Below are 17,209 nucleotides of genomic sequence, written 5' to 3'. Positions count from 1 at the left end.
CTGCCATGTTGATTCCACAGTGGCTAGACAGGCTCCACTGTAGAATGTTTGGCTTCTCCTAATGCTGACTAGGGAGGAGCAGCTGTTACCCTTTCCCGGATAAAGTGACATACTCTAGAAGAAACAGAATCCTAATGAGATGGAAATTAATTCCTTTTTCTATCCAGCCATCTCAAAAACAAATACACTGCTAGAAAAACCCAAAATATGGTGAGCAAAAGATCAAATCTGATTTAGATACAGCAATTGCTTCTTTTTCATAAGACACATTTTTCTCTTGCTTCATAAATGCCAAAAAGCTACTTTTAAAAACCCATAGCATGTGCAGTTAATTCATATCTTTATATCCAAGTATTTCTTGAATATTATCTACACAAATATATATCAAGTAAAATGTCAAAGCTTTAGTGAGCAAAAGTTTAATATATGAAGTATCATAAAGCAGAGTTATAACCTCAATATGATTTTTTATTCATTAGAGTAATATTTTTAGGTAACAATACATTTAACCACATCTAAGAGTGCAACACAAGAATAATAAAATCTTGTATACAAGATGTTACAATTAAAGATAAATACATTACAGTTTAATTTACATATAAAATATATCCTCTAGGGAATACAAGAAGTTAAAATTATAGCCCTAATTGTACAATTTTTTATGCTTATTTATCTTTCAAAGGTAACTAAAGCTAAATACAACTTGAAAACTTTATAGACTAGTGAGATATTACTGTTGAAAGAATATAGTAACAAGGTAAAAATAAATATAAGAAAAATACACTATTAAAATCTAAGAATAACATTAAATAATTATATTATAAGATTACATAACTCACTCAGAAATTTAAAACTATTATTTCGCCATGATGTCACTGATTATTTTTGTCACTTATTCAATATAGTTCAACAAATACTTATTGAACTCCATGCTCTAGGGAATGTGTTTGGCCCTGAGAAAGCACTGGAAAACACAACAAACATAGAACCTGCCCTCATAGAGCTTATAGTCTAGTGGGAAGACAGCAGGGAACACAGGCATCTATAATATGGCACGACAAGTTCTGTGCTGAGGCTTCCCATCCTAGAGGAAGCAACATCTCAGCTGAGACCTATAGGGTAAGTGCGAGTTGATCAGGTGAAAGGGTGCAGAAAAAGTGGAAAGAGAGTTCCAGATGAGAGAAGGAAATGCGAAGACCCTGAGGTTAAAAGAGAGCATGGTCTATTCTACAGCAGTGGTTCCCCATACAAAGGTCCTCAGATATTTGATGGCCCACAGTGAAATTCTCACTTGTCAGTGGGGAAATGAGAGCAGTGTGAGGTCTTTTCAAAGTAAAAGTCATTCAACTTGAGTGACTGAATTTATGACCATCTTATTTTCTGGCATTAAAATGACCCCTCTTTTATGAAATGATGGTGAGAGTAGATGGTATTTTTTAATGACTCTTTTTGAAAAATTAACACAACAAAACCTATTGGTGTATGACACCTTAAAGTCCGGGAATCACTGTTTAAAAAATAAAATTCTAGAAGGTTCAAGGGAAGGAAGGAAAGGGAGACATCCAGAGATGAGGCTAAAGAAGAAGGCAGGAGTTAGATCATGAAAGTTCAAGTAAGAACTTTGGAATTTAAGAGCAATGGGGATGATCTTAAGCAGAGAAGTCAAACTCTATTATATTTGTAAAAGACTATTCTGAGATGCTGTATGTAGAAAGTGTTTGGGACAGGGCAAGACAGAGGCAGGGGAGCCAGATAAGCAGCACTGTATTAGCCCAGGAAAAAGAAGATAATAGACTTAGGGCCAAATGCCGGGTGCGGGGGGGCACTGAGTGGAAGATGACTTCAGGAGATAAACTTAATAGGATTTGGTGATTTGTCTTATTGGGTGAGGAAAATGGGATGGTCAAGCCTCATGTCCAGGCTTTTTTCTTTGGAAACTGAATCGAGCATTGTGCTAACTATTGAGCTCGAGAAAGAGCTTTTTTTTTTTAGTTCATCTGGGGACATGTGGAATTTGAGGTGTCTTTGTGTTCAAATGTTCATTAGGCCAATTGTCTACATAGGTCGGGAGAACATGAGAGAAACAGCTGAGCTTCGGATGGAAATTTTGTAGTCTCTAGCAAAATGATTAAGACCATGGATGTGGATAAAATTTCCCAGAGAACAAAGCAAAGAGGGCTTAGGATATATAACTGAAAGAACAAAAAGAAGAGGGCTTAAGATATAGAACTATAAGATTGGCTAGAGATGAGCTAGGCAGAAGCCAGAGACAGAGTGTCTAGGGAGGTGGGAGGACACCCAAGAGAACAGGTTTTGTGAGAAACAAGGAAAGAGGTATCATTTCAAGCAAGGAACAGGCAACAATGTTGGATGCGGTAGGAATCGATTGGAAGAGGGACTGAAGAATGTTCACTGAATTTAGCAACAAAGAGATTGTCAGGGACCTTGAGAAAAGCAGTGGGGGGGCAGATGCCAGATCACCGTCTGTGAACTTACAGGCAGGAGGAGCTCTTTTACAGAGCAAGACCATGAAAGACAGAATAGGGCCAGCAACTGGCAGATGTGGGTTTGAGAAAGTGGTTATCTGTTTTTTAAACATAGAGACTTGATTGTGGATATTGTAGGAGCCACTTGATAGGGAGAGTTTGATGACTTGTAGCAAACAAAGATACAAATCTAAGTTCAAAATACTATCTTTAAAAAATGCAAATGTCTTTAAAGACATAAATCATGGTGTTCCCACAAGAACACATGATAACCTATAAAACTGTCAATTAATTTAAATACACTTTACAATTAAGGATGTAAAATAGTTACAAGAAATTATCTGAGGGAATCACATTTCAACATATTTTTTTAAATCACATTTTAAAATATTAAGTTATGGCAATTTTAGCTCTTGTCCATAGAGATCATACTCTTTAAATAATATGTATCTTTGAATAGCTGGTGGTAAAGGAAGCTTCTCCATTGAGGCTGGCTGGCAGAGTTTCTGGAGACCCATAAGTCTTCGAATTTTTAACCGACACAAATGCTTCAATGAACAAGGATTCTCTAAAAGAAACCGGGAAAATAAGCAAAAAATTTTTTTAACTAGTGGATTGACCCCTAAGATATGACTATTTAAGAATAACATGAGTAGTGTATTCTGAAAAACATGTATGCACACTTTAGTAACTGGTGATTTTAAGTGAAATTCAAATTGTAATTGAACATTCTAGTCTACTCCTCTAGAATGTAATCTCCACGAGGGCAGAAATTTAGTCTGTCTCTGTGCCAGGAAGAGAGTCTGGCTCATGGTAGGTGTTCAACTAGAATTTGTGGAATGAATAAATGGACTTAAGAAAGCAAATGCTCACATCTCTTATTTTTTTAGAGCTAAGTATTATAGAGATATATTCCTTCACTTTCTTTCTCCTACCAATCTGTCTGATAAATAATTATCCATGAAACGTCGACGCAGATGATTACATATATCGTGAATAATCCAATCTGAGTTTTGTTTCCAGTGTCTGATACTTAAACCTTGTATATTCTCAAAAAATATACTAATATTATTTAAATATCTGATATTTTCAATTCTTACTTTATCTATATTATAATTGGAATATTGAGATTTTATAGCAGCAATATGAACAAATGAAGGAGCAGCATAGCATTCAGGCTTAGATGTGCGCTCTGGACCTGGTCAGCTTGGATTAAACTCCTAGCTCTGCCCCTTAATATTTGTGTGACCTTGGGCAAATTGCTTCATGTCTGTGAGTTTGGTATTCTCATCTGTGAAATAAGGATAACAACAGTACTTATCTCATAGGGTTGTTTGAAGATTAAACAAATCATGTAAAGTATTAGAAAAGTGCTCAGTACATTGTAACCATCCGATAAATATTAACTGTCATTCAATGCAATAATAAACATGATCACATCTCTATTACATTTGATGATATAAACAATTTATCATTTAAAATTAAAAACAATGTTCTCAAATATTATTGATGCAACATTACCAAAATAAGCAAAAAAAAAAAATCTAAAAAAATATATACAATTTTTTTTTCCTAACCAATACGCTGCCTTACAGATAGCTGGAGGACTCCTGACATCCAGTGGTTAATCACACTCACAGCAATCAACTGGCTTCAACTCTCGTTGCAGTAATATATGATGGAAACAATAAAAAAAACTTCCTGGCCTTATTCTTACTTGGATTGTCTTTCTAAAGTCATCAGAATTAGTAAGTATTTTGCAAAAAAAAAAAAAAAAGTGAGCAATTAATTTCCATTTAAAAGCAAAGTCTGTTCTTTCTATGACAGGATGTATAATGGTATTGTAGAAAGAGTCTGTTTTCAAGTAAGACAAACAAGGGTTGAAATCTTTACTTTGTTATTTTTCTATGTCTATTACCTTGAGAAATTAATTTATCTAAGCCTCACCATTTTTCTCTGCCTTGCAATCTCCAAGCTAAAAAACAGAAGGTTTTAAGCTTTTTATTGCAAAATAAAATAGAGAAAGAAAGTACACATGTATAGTTTCATAAGTTATGTAAGTAATTATTAGTTGAACATCTATAATCACCTCCTAGGTCTATAGGAAATAGAACTTTGCCAGAGACCAAAGAAATTATTCTACAATCCATCCTTCTTTATTTCTTTCTCCTGCCATAAATAACTACTATTCTGAATTGTAATCACTTTCTTTAGAGTTTCATCATCTAAGTGCACTATCCCTGCACTATAGTATTGACAATACATTTAAAAACTTTTTGCTATGTCCTTTATGTCTTTTTTAATCTGCAAGTTATTCTCTCCATCCCCTTCTTGTCTTTTCAACTAATCTTTGAAGAACCCAAATGCCCTATAGTTTCCCACAGCCTGAACTTTGCTGATTGCATTTCCGTGGTGCAGTTCCATGTCCCACTGTCTCCTCTATTTCTTGCAAATTGATAACTGGATCCAGAGACTTGATCAGGCTCAGGTTTGATCTCTTTGGCAAAACTATAGCAGGTTCTGTGTTCATTCTTTGGGGGCTACATATTAGCAGCTGTTGATGCTCATTGACTACATCCATTAATTTATTGGAGGCTATATAATGGTGATAACTAATTATATCTTTTTAAATTATTTAGAATACTTTTATAAAGGAATGCTTTTACTTATCTACTCTTTAGTTACTAATGGCACAGTTTATATATATGTATATATATATATGTAAGGCAGAATAAATGCTTAAGTCTTTCTTTTATCAGTTTTTAAGATAATGAGTTGATTTTCTATCATATTCTGGAGCTGACCAGTTTTTTTCAAAATTGTATATTTAATAAATCATTCTATTGTAAAGATACATGCACACGTATATTCATTGCAGCCCTATTTGCAATAGCAAACACATGGAACCAACCTAAATGCCCATGAAGGATAGACTGGATAAAGAAAATTTGGTACATATACACCATGGAATACTGTGCAGCTATAAAAAGGAATGAGATCATGTCCTTTGCAGGGACATGGATGGAGTTGGAAACCATTATCCTCAGCAAACTAATGCGGGAACTGAAAACCAAACACTGCATGTTCTCACTTATAAGTGGGAGCTGAATGATGAGAACACACAGACACATGGAGGGGAACAACACATACTGGGGCCTGTCGGGGGTGTGGCTGGGAGAGTTTGAGCATCAGGAAGAATAGCTAATGGATGCTGGACTTAATACCTAGATGATGGGATGATCTGTGCAGCAAACCACCATGGTACATGTTTACCTGTGTAACAAACCTGCACATCCTGCACATGTACCCCAAAACTTAAAATACAAGTTGAAGGAAAAAAAAAAAAACCCACAAATCGTATATTTAAGTAGATTGGTTTCAATTCATTGAAATCATTACCCTTTTTGAAACTTAAATTATCCCATCTTTGGCCAGTTGGAGCCTCTTCAAGTTAGCCCCTGAATTCTTTTGTCTTGAATCTTGTAGTCTTTCAGAGTTTCTTTGCTTTCTGGTATGACCAGATGTTCCAGGTTCATTTTATTCATTTCCTTCCCCAGATGCAATCATCCATTTCTCAAAAACAAAACAAAACAACCTCCAGCAAAAACCCTGGTTTCTTTTGTTAGGAAATGGCATTTCCAGGCCAAAATCTGGGTTGTAGGAATGCTCATTGCTACTGGGTTTATCATTATTTCTAAGACTTATCTGTAAACAGACAGACGCGCGTGCACTCACACACACACACACAGCATAGTCCACATGCACACAGATGCTTTCAAGATAAAATAGTTTATGAGTTTATATTGTTACTTCTAATTCAAATTCAGGACTACAGGATTTTTCTTTAATCTCTTCTCTATTACATCTTTATTTTCTTTCTGCCACACTGACAATCCTTGGTTTCAAGGATACAAAGAATAATGGAATTGGAATATTCCTTAATTACTCATTTACTGAATATATCTGTCATCCTCAGCATAACAATATTAATATTATATCACCATCAATATTTTAAGATATTTAAAAATATGTATTTTAATTATTAAATGTTATTTATTTTATCTATTTACTAATGTTCAAAAATAAATAATTGTGTTATATCTATTTTATCAGAGCATATAACCATTACGTGTTGCATATTCTCCCTTTTAACTCTCACTTAGTCTTGGCATTCTGTTTAGTGTTAGCCTTGTTTAATACTAGTCCTCATGGTGATATCTCACTAATCATTTTGGGTTGTGTAAAGGCCATTTCTTAGTGGATCCTTCAGACGTCAGTAAGAGGAACAATATTTCCTGAGTTCTTGCATGCTGACAACAGTTTGCCTACATTGATCATTGGAAGTCAATTTTGCTGTGTAAGTATCCTTGGCTCACATTTTCCTTCCAAGGAGAGTCTTAAATATGTTACTCCATTTTCTTTTGGCATAAAGTATTGTTGATGAAAAGTTTAATAATAATCTATTTTTTCTCTTATAAGTCACTTGTTCTTTTTGCCTATGTGCCCAAAGGATATAGTATTTTATATATTATAGTTTCAAATCTTTCTTTTTTATTACAAGTTTTTCTTGAAACTTAGTTTTTTGTATTTGTTATGTTCCTTTGATTTGGTTTTCCTTTTCAAGGAATCCTATTATCCATATATTGACTATTCATTGTCTGTCATCAATGTTTTTAGCTGTCTTTCAAATCCTTTTATCTAAGCTACAAGGATGCAAAGGCATAAGAATGATACAATGGACTTTGAAGACTCAGGGGGAAGGGTGGGTCAGGGATAAAAGAGTACACATTGGGTACAGTGTACACTGCTTAGGTGATGGGTGCACCAAAATCTCAGAAATCACCGCTAAACAACTTATCCATATAACCAAACACCACCTGTTCCCCCAAAACCTATTGAAATAAACAAATATATATATTTTAAAATCCTTTTCTTCATTTATATTTGACTTAAAATTTTTCTTCCGTATCCTCTTTTATATGTCTCAATGTATTGGCAACTGTGTTGCTAGTTCTTGTTTTCATTCTAGTTCAGTCTTCACATTTGACATTAATTTTTTCTATTTTTTATTCCTAATTCTTTCCTCAGTTGTTACCTGATTTCTGAATTTTTCAAATTTTGACTCATGTTGTTCTTTCATATCTGATATTATTTTCCTCATGCTTTTTAGCTCATTTTTGAAATAGAAGGTTTGAATTTTGATTGTTCTGAGAGTGCATTTTTTATGTATTCATTGCCCTTGGGGATATTATTCTGTTCTTCTTTCTATTATTATTTTTTTTTTTTTGAGACGGAGTCTTGCTCTGTCGCCCAGGCTGGAGTGCAATGCCGCAATCTCGGCTCACTGCAAGCTCCGCCTCCCAGGTTCACGCCATTCTCCTGCCTCAGCCTCCTGAGTAGCTGGGATTACAGGCGCCCGCCACCATGCCCGGCTAATTTTTTGTATTTTTAGTAGAGACGGGGTTTCACCTTGTTAGCCGGGATGGTCTCGATCTCCTGACCTCGTGATCAGCCCACCTCGGCCTCCCAAAGTGCTGAGATTACAGGCGTGAGCCACCGCGCCCTCTCTGTTGCTCATTTTATTTGCATTTAGTTTTCTTGAATTTTTAGAATGATGCTTTGTTCCAGATAGTGCTTCTAACTTTACAGAGCTTCTTGCTCTATTATTTTCTTGCAATGACCCAAAATATGGTGGTTAGATCTCTGAGGTTTCCTGGCTCTGTTTGCCACCCCAACTTTTTTGTGGGTCCTTTCTTGTTTCTGTCCTGCCCGATTTTTGATTTTACTCTCAATGCGGGCTTAAATCCAGGAAGGGAACTTAGAGAAGTGGTTTTCAAGAATGCATAGGGTCTAGACTGTTTTGTAATTTCCCTTAGCCTTAGCTTTTTATTTGTAAAAAATAAGCATGATAATACTTAACTCTACGATATTTCATAGCACACTGTACATATACATTTCAGATACCTCACATAAACTTACTAGGTAATAAAAACATAAAAATGTTAATACTTTAGTTTTAAAACTAAATAAATTTATTAAGTAATTTAAATATTCTAGACACTGCCACCTTATATGCATTATTTCTTTAGATTCCCACAACAGCCTTATTAGGTTAATACTATCTTTCATCTACTTTGCAATGGGAAAACCTAGGCATAAGAAGAATAAGCAACTTGCTCAAAGTCACACAACTAGGATGGCTATCTTGGTCTTTTTATAGGAAATAAAAAATCCTCCTCCATTTAGAGAAGCAAAAATGGTAACAATAAATTGTTGCTTTTTATCATGAAAACATCAGTCCTGAATTACATATGCATTTTATAACCTAGCAATCCTACTCCTAGGCAAGGCCAGAATTTCATTTCATTCTAGGTCTATCTGACCCCAGAGCTCAATTTCTGGGCTAACAATACTGTATTACTCATCAGATTTTCCAAGACTCCTGTTTTAATTGCTGCAAAGTCTCTTCTATTATAGAATTAATTCCAGGGGAAGGCTGATTCAGGTATATTAAAAATGTCAAATTATTTAAATGTCATATAAAATTCTATAATGCTTCTTTAGGCTTCATGAAATTGATGTCCAACTAGGTTTTGAAAGTTTATTTTTCCAAACTCATATTTTGAAAGTGAAAGCATCTCAAATCTATGATATTTTTCTGATTTTTATTTGTATTTGGATTATTTAAAAATGTACTTTCATTGAAACTTGTATGATTCATTTTCATGGTAAACTTTCACCTAGAAAAGACAAAATGGCCTGTCTACAAATACTAACCTTTGATGTTAGGACTTTGTCAATAAAGACCCCAGAGAAAGCATGTCAAAAAAGAGTAACTCTAATCCCTTCTTTCATTCATTTACTCCGTATTTATTGAAATGTACTACTTATTAGGCACTATGCTAAGCCTTGCGAATATAATAAGAAACAAAGTAGATCTCTACCCACATGGAGTTTGCAGTCTACATATTGTATGATATTATAGAAGTTAATTTTTAAAATGATTTGTAATCAGAACGTTGATATAGCTGTAGTATTACTCATTATTCAATTACAAAGCTGGAAAATATAAAGAAAAATGAAAATATGTATCTTACAACAGAGGAAGTGTTAAGGATGATTTTAAAACCCAGATAATTCTGGAAATACAGTAGAGTAGCATAGGAAAAGTATCAAAGAAGACATTAAGAAATTTCCTCCATATATGTTCTTAATTTAAAAATTGTAGGCAAAACTTGTGGTTTTTACCTAGTATTTGGCGGATTTCTGGCCATTCTCTCTGTACTTCTAGTGCAGACTTCAGTTTAGCACACAGAGGAACATAATCCATGTAATCTATTAGTACACGAGTAACTTTGCCTACCAAGTGCTTCATCCAAGGAACTGTAATAAACTCACAGAACTGAGAGAATTGATAAAATTTAATTTAGTAGTATTTTTAATATGCCATATACATAAACACTCAATTGTGTTATGAAAAAATTACTCTTTGTCTTATTACAGAAAATAAAAGATCCCTCCTTGTAGTGAACAAAAATTAAAAATAAATTGTTTGCTTCTCTCTGTGAAACCATTGGCCCTGAAGACTCGCCTGGCTCTGATGTGACTGTAGTCAGCAAAGCATGGAGAAGTCATGCTTCTTTCCATCTGGCCCCAATATCCCACCAAACAGGCAGAAGTGACTAATTGCATACATTTTCACATTCTTCTACATTCAGTTTTCAAGTCAAGAAAAAACAAACAACATATTTTTGGGGGAGAGGTTGGGGGCTAGATTTATGCTTATATCCCTATATCATTGCAAACAAAAATTGAAAAAAAAGAAAAATTAGAGTTTATTTTTCTTTTCTTGTAACATCCCTAATTGAATGAACGTGTATTAAATTAGAATGATGACCCAATATAAAGCAGAAAAGGCATAACTCACCGGGTTATCTTTTATTACACAAGATGTCCATCCTGGCAGCACCTCTTCCTGTATCTCTGACCACACAAATGAATTTCCAAAGATGTCACCATGCATGCAGTCAAAGCACATCTCCACTTGATAGCCATTATTCAGCAATAGCCTCAGCATTACCTCGTCGTTTAGGGCATATTGAATGACACTGGGGAAACGAGTGTCATTCACATGCATAAAATAACAATTGACATTAGCTCCATGGGAGAGAAGCAGCCTGACAATTTCATAATTATTGGCCCTCACTGCCACAAGTAGACAGTTGAGGGGATCTAAGTTTGGGTCTGCACCTGCAGCCAGAAGGACTTCTGTGCAACGAACATCATTATTAGAAACGGCAAAATACAGCGCAGTCTTCCTCTCATCGTCATAGCTCTGGGAAATGTGGTCAGCAAGTAGAGTGTTGACATCAAAACCATTTTCAATGAGCAGTTCTAGACACTGTGCATTTTGTCCATCTGCTGCTGAGTGAATTGGTGTTAGCCCACTTTTCCGAATTGCATTTTTAGATGTTACTGGGATAAGGTATTTCAGTGCACTAAAAGAAAAAAGTCAAATATCTACTTTCCATAAAGAAAATCAAGAAATTAAATAAACTACCGTTCTCACTAGATAAGTGAATGCAAATTGTATAGTTTCCCTTATTTTCTCTGGATAACTTTATACTGAAACATTTAACCTTTGTCTGCTGAGGTACAACTATTTAGTTTAGTGTAATGTAGCTCAGTTTTGATTTAACTTTCTGTTCTAAATATTCCTGGGTAACTGCATCTTATACGTTTTTTCCTAGAATTGTGGTTCCTCAGGAACCCTCCCCATCTTCCAATTTTCCTCTGAACAATATAATATTTACAGGTAACCAATACTATTTTTAAAAATATAGGAGAAAAGTAAGCCTTTCTAATGCCATAGAGGAATGCTTCGTAATCTTGACCATTAGGATCATGGGGTCATAGGAAGTGACCCTGGATGTCATTCAGTCCAACTGCTTCATTTAACAGAAGAACAATCTGAAGTTTGGAGAGGCAAAATGATTGTCCAAGGTCACACAGTTAGATGTAGAGCAGGACAAGAATTTGGGCCTTTTCGAATTCTTGTGAATTATTCCTCTTTCACTGATTCCTATACAATCTATTTTTTAGTATTGACCATGTACACTCTGTCTGCTTCCATATAACTTGCAATTAAATTATTAGCCAAAAGAAGAGTCTTTAGTATTCCATTAACCTTGCATCAGTCCAATTGAGATAACCAACCACAGTTTATGTTTCTAAGTACATGTGATATAGTTGTGAGTTTCACACTTGACTAACCAGCTAAACATGTATGAGAGCCACAGGCAAGGAGAACCTGATCTCTTGTGCCTACTGTTGTGAATTTATGAACACTGGGAGTAAATCCAGGTAAACTCTAACAACATGTCACTTAGCATCAATTATGCGTCACTGGTCACTTAGCCAATGGCCCACTGAAATCTATAAAGCCCAATTACTTCAAAGTTTTTGAGCTTATGAAATATATTTAATTGCCTAAAACCATCTTCTCATGGTGGGTAGTTTAATATAGGGATCTAGACTTCTACCAATGTGTTAATTAGGTATATTTTGTGATTTAAGAATCTATTCAACCATTTGTATGGAATAAAAAATTCTAAACTTATAATGAAACTTTTCTATTCAAGAATACATTTGATATTATACTATAATATCTTGGAGATGTTAGGAAATAACGGGAATAATACTGATAGTATTGCTACAAATTTTAATCCTTTGTCAAGGGCAAAATTTTTAGAAACTCTGTAGCCTTTTGTTGAATACATTTGTAAACAGAAAGGCACTCTTGAGTGGCTTGTGCAGAATTCTCACTTATGCCTTAATTCCTTCTAAAAGAAAATTTCTTTTCATTATAAAAGTACTATAAATTCATTTTTTGGAAGTACAAGAATATCAAAAGGAGGAAAATTAAATAAGTTCTAAATATGTAAATTTGGAGCATCAAAACCTGAAGATTATGCCTATTTCTCCTTGGATTTTGAAAGTTATTACATATAGACTTGTGATTATACTGTATATACAAATTTGCATTTTTAACTCAAATAATTACCCTATAATTTATCACTCACAGATAATGCCCCTCATAGGCAGCTCGGTGTATAGGAAGATGCCCTGCTCGGTTAGGTACATTTCCACTTCCTCCATATTCCAGCAGGAGGGAAATGCAGTCGGGATTGCCACCTCCTGCTGCCTCAAACAGCACCGATGCCCCATCATCCGCAAAAGCAAGCACGTCACCACCTGGCGGTATAAAGCATGTGGCATAATGATAACTGGATGGTATTGTTTAAACAATCCCCTTAAAAACAACCTGCTGTGGGGCTGGGCACGGTGGCTCACACCTGTAATCCCAGCACTTTGGGAGGCTGAGGCAGGTGGATCATGAGGTCAGGAGTTCGAGATCAGCCTGTCCAACATGGTGAAACCCTGTTTCTACTAAAAATACAAAAATTAGCTGGGCATGGTGGCATGCACCTGTAGTCCCATCTACCCAGGAGGCTGAAGCAGGAGAATCATTTGAGCCTGAGAGGTGGAGGTTGTGATGAGCCGAGATCATGCCACTGTGCTCCAGACTGGGCAACAGAGTGAGACTCCATCTCAAAAACAAAGAAAAAAACAAACAAGAAAGCCCCACAAAACCTTTTGTGTTCCTTTCTGGTTAGTACTTAAAAAGTATAGAATTAAGGGCCTCCATGTTTTCTATATTTTCAATAAACAGTCATGCATGCAGCATGGTTTGTTTTATTAGAAAATCTTTCGGCCAAAAATCATGAGAGAAACTAAGTCAATTTTCATGATAGGCAAATTCTTCTGAAAAAGGCTCATTAGACTTTTTAATTTAAAGACAGTAGTTTTTTATTTAAAAATTTTTTTTAATTTTTATTTATATTTATTTATTTATTTATTTATTTATTTTTTATTTTTTTGACGGAGTCTCACTCTGTCGACCAGGCTGGAGTGCAGTGGTGTGATCTCAGCTCACTGCAGCCTCTGCCTCCTGGGTTTAAGCAGTTCTTCTGCCTCAGCCTCCTGAGTAGCTGGGATTACAGGTGTGTGCCACCACAAGGTTTCGCCATGTCGGCCAGGCTGGTTTTGAACTCTAGGCCTCAAGTAATCTACCCACCTTGGCCTTCCAAAATGCTGGGATTACAAGCATGATCCATGGTACCCGGCCCCCTCTATTTTAACTTAACAAATACTTACAGTTCATAAAGTATTAACAAATACTTTATTGCCCTCTACGTGCAATCAGTGTGTGTGACCCTAAGAAGAATAAGTGTGACTACTCTAAGGAGCTTAGAGGGGAAATGAAACAAAATATCAGACAGCACAAATTGTATGATATTCCAGTGACATTGACATTAAGACAAGGAGACATGATATAGGGGACTATGGCTCTGCTGCTTATGATGAGAGCTGGGGGGCTAGCCATTTACTTCCATGCACCTCCATTTCCACATCTGTGAATGATTAATACAGCTTACTTCACAGGGCTTATTTGAAAATTAAATGTGGTTGTATTGGGAGACCTCAAAAATGTTAGTCTTTTTCCCATAGGGAATCACTGGGGATCATGTGGTGCTAGAGTTCATTTGCAGATGAGGACGCTGAGGACCAGATATTTAAGGAACAAGGCTAGGGTCTCACAGTGAGTAGTGGTTCAACCAGTTTAGGAGTTAGGTTTCCTTAACTCATGGTTCTGTAGTTGTATAAAGCACCTGGAGGGTTTAAGAAAGGGCAGTGTCACAATCTGTTGGGAAGAATTAGGAAAGGATTTAGGGAGGAGGTGTCTCAAGAGATTGACTTTGAATTGTGCTGAAGAGATGAAGGCAATGACCTGACCCAAACCCAGAGAGAAGGAATGCAAGGTATGTTTGGGAATACTGCTAGTGTATTTTAACTGGAATGTAGGATACAAGATGGGAGCAGTGAGGGATAAACGTGGTAAAACAATTTGAGATGATGCAATAGGGATTATTTTTTGGATAGCTGACACTATTCTAGCTGCCCTATAGGGAGAGGAGCCAAGTTGCAGTATGTACTGTGATTCTCTGATGGGAGACCAGAAACCCAGAAAATGGTTAGAAAGTATTTGCACTGGTCCGGGGAGGATTGAGGGACCTGATCAGGATGGCAGATGGATTGCAACGAGAGGACAAGAGAAACGCTACAAGAATTTGCAACTGATTGGATTTAGGAAAGCAGGTGATGGAGGAATTAGAGATAAACACAATCTTTCGATCCTGTTGAGAGAAATTATTACATTAGAAGAGTGGAAAAACAGGAGGAATTCAGTTAAGGAGAAGATGAGCATGAGGCCCTGATGGGCCATCTATGTGCAGATTGAACTCTCTCTCGAGACAATCAGGACTGGGCTTGTAAATGTGCAGGTCACAACGTATAGGGCTTAGCTGAGTTGTAGAATAAGGGTCTACTGAGGGACTAGGTGGGAAAACCTGATGCCAAGTTCCATTTAGCAGAGGAAGAGGAGCTCCCCTAATTACATTCAGGGGAGGAAGAGTGAGGAATGGAGAAAAGGAGAGTTCGACAGGCAGGACAAAAGTCAGGAAAGCGTAATTCCTTTTCACATACCTTTGTGGATTAGATGTTCTAACACATCACAGTGACCATACTCGGCAGCAACGCCTAATGGTGTGACTCCAAATCCATCTCTCAGGTGGACATTGCCTCCGTGTTTTAGCAGCAGAGCTATGATATCTTTTCGGCCTTGCTTGGCTGCTTCATGCATTGCTGACCATCGCTTGACACAGGGCTGGTCTAGGCTAGTGTTGTATTTGATCAGAGTTGATACCATGTCATAGGAGCCCTTTTTTACAGCTTAAAAATGATTGTTAAAAACAACAGTAGGTATATTAACACAAATACTTTAGGTGGTATTAAACTAATTACTGAATTTAGTATTGAAATAGATACTAGCTAGTAACTTTTTTTCTACAAGGAAAATAATGTATTTCTCATATCCCTTCTATTTCTCATACCCAAGTTTATATTTGTGAAATGTAAGTTTACAAGATGATACTACCTTTTCTTTAAGACCTGGAGGAGGGGTAAGAGTTTCACAGAAAATAACACATATCACTAGGATAGGATGCTGTGTGCCCTCTTTCTAAATTTTAATTTCTTCACCAACAAAATGGAAATAACATTTGTTGTTGGGTGGTACAAATTAAATAATGTATGTAAAATTCTCAGTGTAGTACCTAGTATAAAACAGGAGCTCAGTAACTGACTGTTATTATTATTATATCACTCCTAGGACCCAGGAACCTCATATGTAAATCATGTTCATCAGGTTTCCCCTATAGAAACAGGGTTTTTTTCCCTTGCCACAAAAGATAGCAGTAAGTATTGAATGAATTTCTCTCTCTTATTATATGTATTTTCTTTCTTTCTTTTTCTTTTTTCTATTTCTTTCTTTCTTCTTTCTTTCTTTCTTTCTTTCTTTCTTTCTTTCTTTCTTTCTTTCTTTCTTTCTTTCTTTCTCGTTTCTTTCTCTTCCTTCCTTCCCTTTCTTTCTTTCTTTTTTCTTTCTTCTTTTCTTTTCTTTTTTTTTTTTTGAGACAGAGTCTTGCTCCTTCACTCAGGCTAGAGTGCAATGGCACAATCTCAGCTCACTGCAACCTCCACCTCCTGGGTTCAAGCAATTCTCCTGCCTCAGCCTCCTGAGTAGCTGGAATTACAGGCGCCTACCACAACGTCTGGCTAATTTTTGTATTTTTAGTAGAGACAGGGTTTCACCATGTTGGTCAGGCTGGTCTCAAACTCCTGACCTCGTGATCTGCCCGCCTTGGCCTCCCAAAGTGCTGGGATTACAGGCGTGAGCCACCGCGCCCGGCCCTCTTTCTTATATTTTTAATGGGTGATTATCAATAAGATTGTTTAGAATCTACATAGGCCAGCTGTTCCCAGTGAGTGAAGTGGCAGTTAATGTAGTACAATTAAGGAGGTTCACCAAATCAGTTGTCTCTCTCCCTCTCTGCTTGTCTCTAATGGCTGAAATTATACTGTTACAAGGTTTTTCCCCTTTTAGATTATTAAGAGATTGTCCCCATTTAGATGTATACACTTCTAAAAATGTAACTTTCTTTTCCTTGTAAGTAAAATCTTATTAAAATACAGATTAGGATGAGTGCTGCCACTACAAATGAAGATGTACAGAGTTACATTCACTCATCATTCATTCACTCACTCATTTACTATTCAGTTAATACGGCTAGCTCTACTAAAGTCTCTGTGTTATGCACTGTGGACAACAGGAAGAAGATACAGATTTGGATCTCACTCGTAGAGTTTACGGCCTAGAGACGAAGCCTATGCTGCCTTCTATTTAAAGAGAGACTCAAAGTCTGGGCCTATAGTGGGAAACGTAGAAGAAGATGTGAGGCCACATGGAACATTCTGGGGTAACCAGGAGGCAGAACGCAGAAAGGATCTAAAGCCAAGGGAAGGAAAGCACCTCCCAATGTGGTAATGGGAGGATGAAGACGAACTTTGCCTACTTCATTTGGGAGCAGGCAAGCCATCCCTGCAGGAGATTCCAGTTTTTCTCCCTCTCCTTGTCTAAAGTAGAACCTGTTGACAAATGCCTCTCTCTGAATTGCCCAACTGTCACTGGCAGCTCTAATTACAGTGAATTACCTCATGCTAGCTGGTGTTACTGCAGAGCAAACATCAGGTAAGCTAAACAA

General features: G+C 36.4%; 1 protein-coding gene across 3 annotated transcripts in view; it reads right to left on the bottom strand.

Annotated features, from left to right (window-relative positions):
• Positions 1-403: 403 nt before the first annotated feature.
• Positions 404-17,209, bottom strand: part of ASB15 (ankyrin repeat and SOCS box containing 15) — a 37,942-nt gene continuing 21,136 nt past the window's right edge. Inside the window, exons 8-12 of one of the 3 annotated variants that reach the window (XM_032753515.1) lie at positions 15,093-15,338; positions 12,569-12,740; positions 10,414-10,984; positions 9,735-9,888; positions 404-3,054 (exon numbers count right to left, since the gene is read on the bottom strand). In XM_032753515.1, the coding sequence (XP_032609406.1) occupies positions 2,882-3,054; positions 9,735-9,888; positions 10,414-10,984; positions 12,569-12,740; positions 15,093-15,338 (1,316 nt within the window). In that variant the 3' untranslated portion in view covers positions 404-2,881. The remainder of the gene's footprint in view (positions 3,055-9,734; positions 9,889-10,413; positions 10,985-12,568; positions 12,741-15,092; positions 15,339-17,209) is intronic. The other 2 variants (XM_032753516.2, XM_058426301.1) reach the window with 2 other exon arrangements.

Source organism: Hylobates moloch, unplaced genomic scaffold (genome assembly GCF_009828535.3).
Source record: "Hylobates moloch isolate HMO894 unplaced genomic scaffold, HMol_V3 SCAFFOLD_1, whole genome shotgun sequence".
Taxonomy (NCBI): domain Eukaryota; kingdom Metazoa; phylum Chordata; class Mammalia; order Primates; family Hylobatidae; genus Hylobates; species Hylobates moloch.
Note: the sequence above shows the minus strand (reverse complement) of the source record. Positions and strands in the feature narration are given on the sequence as shown.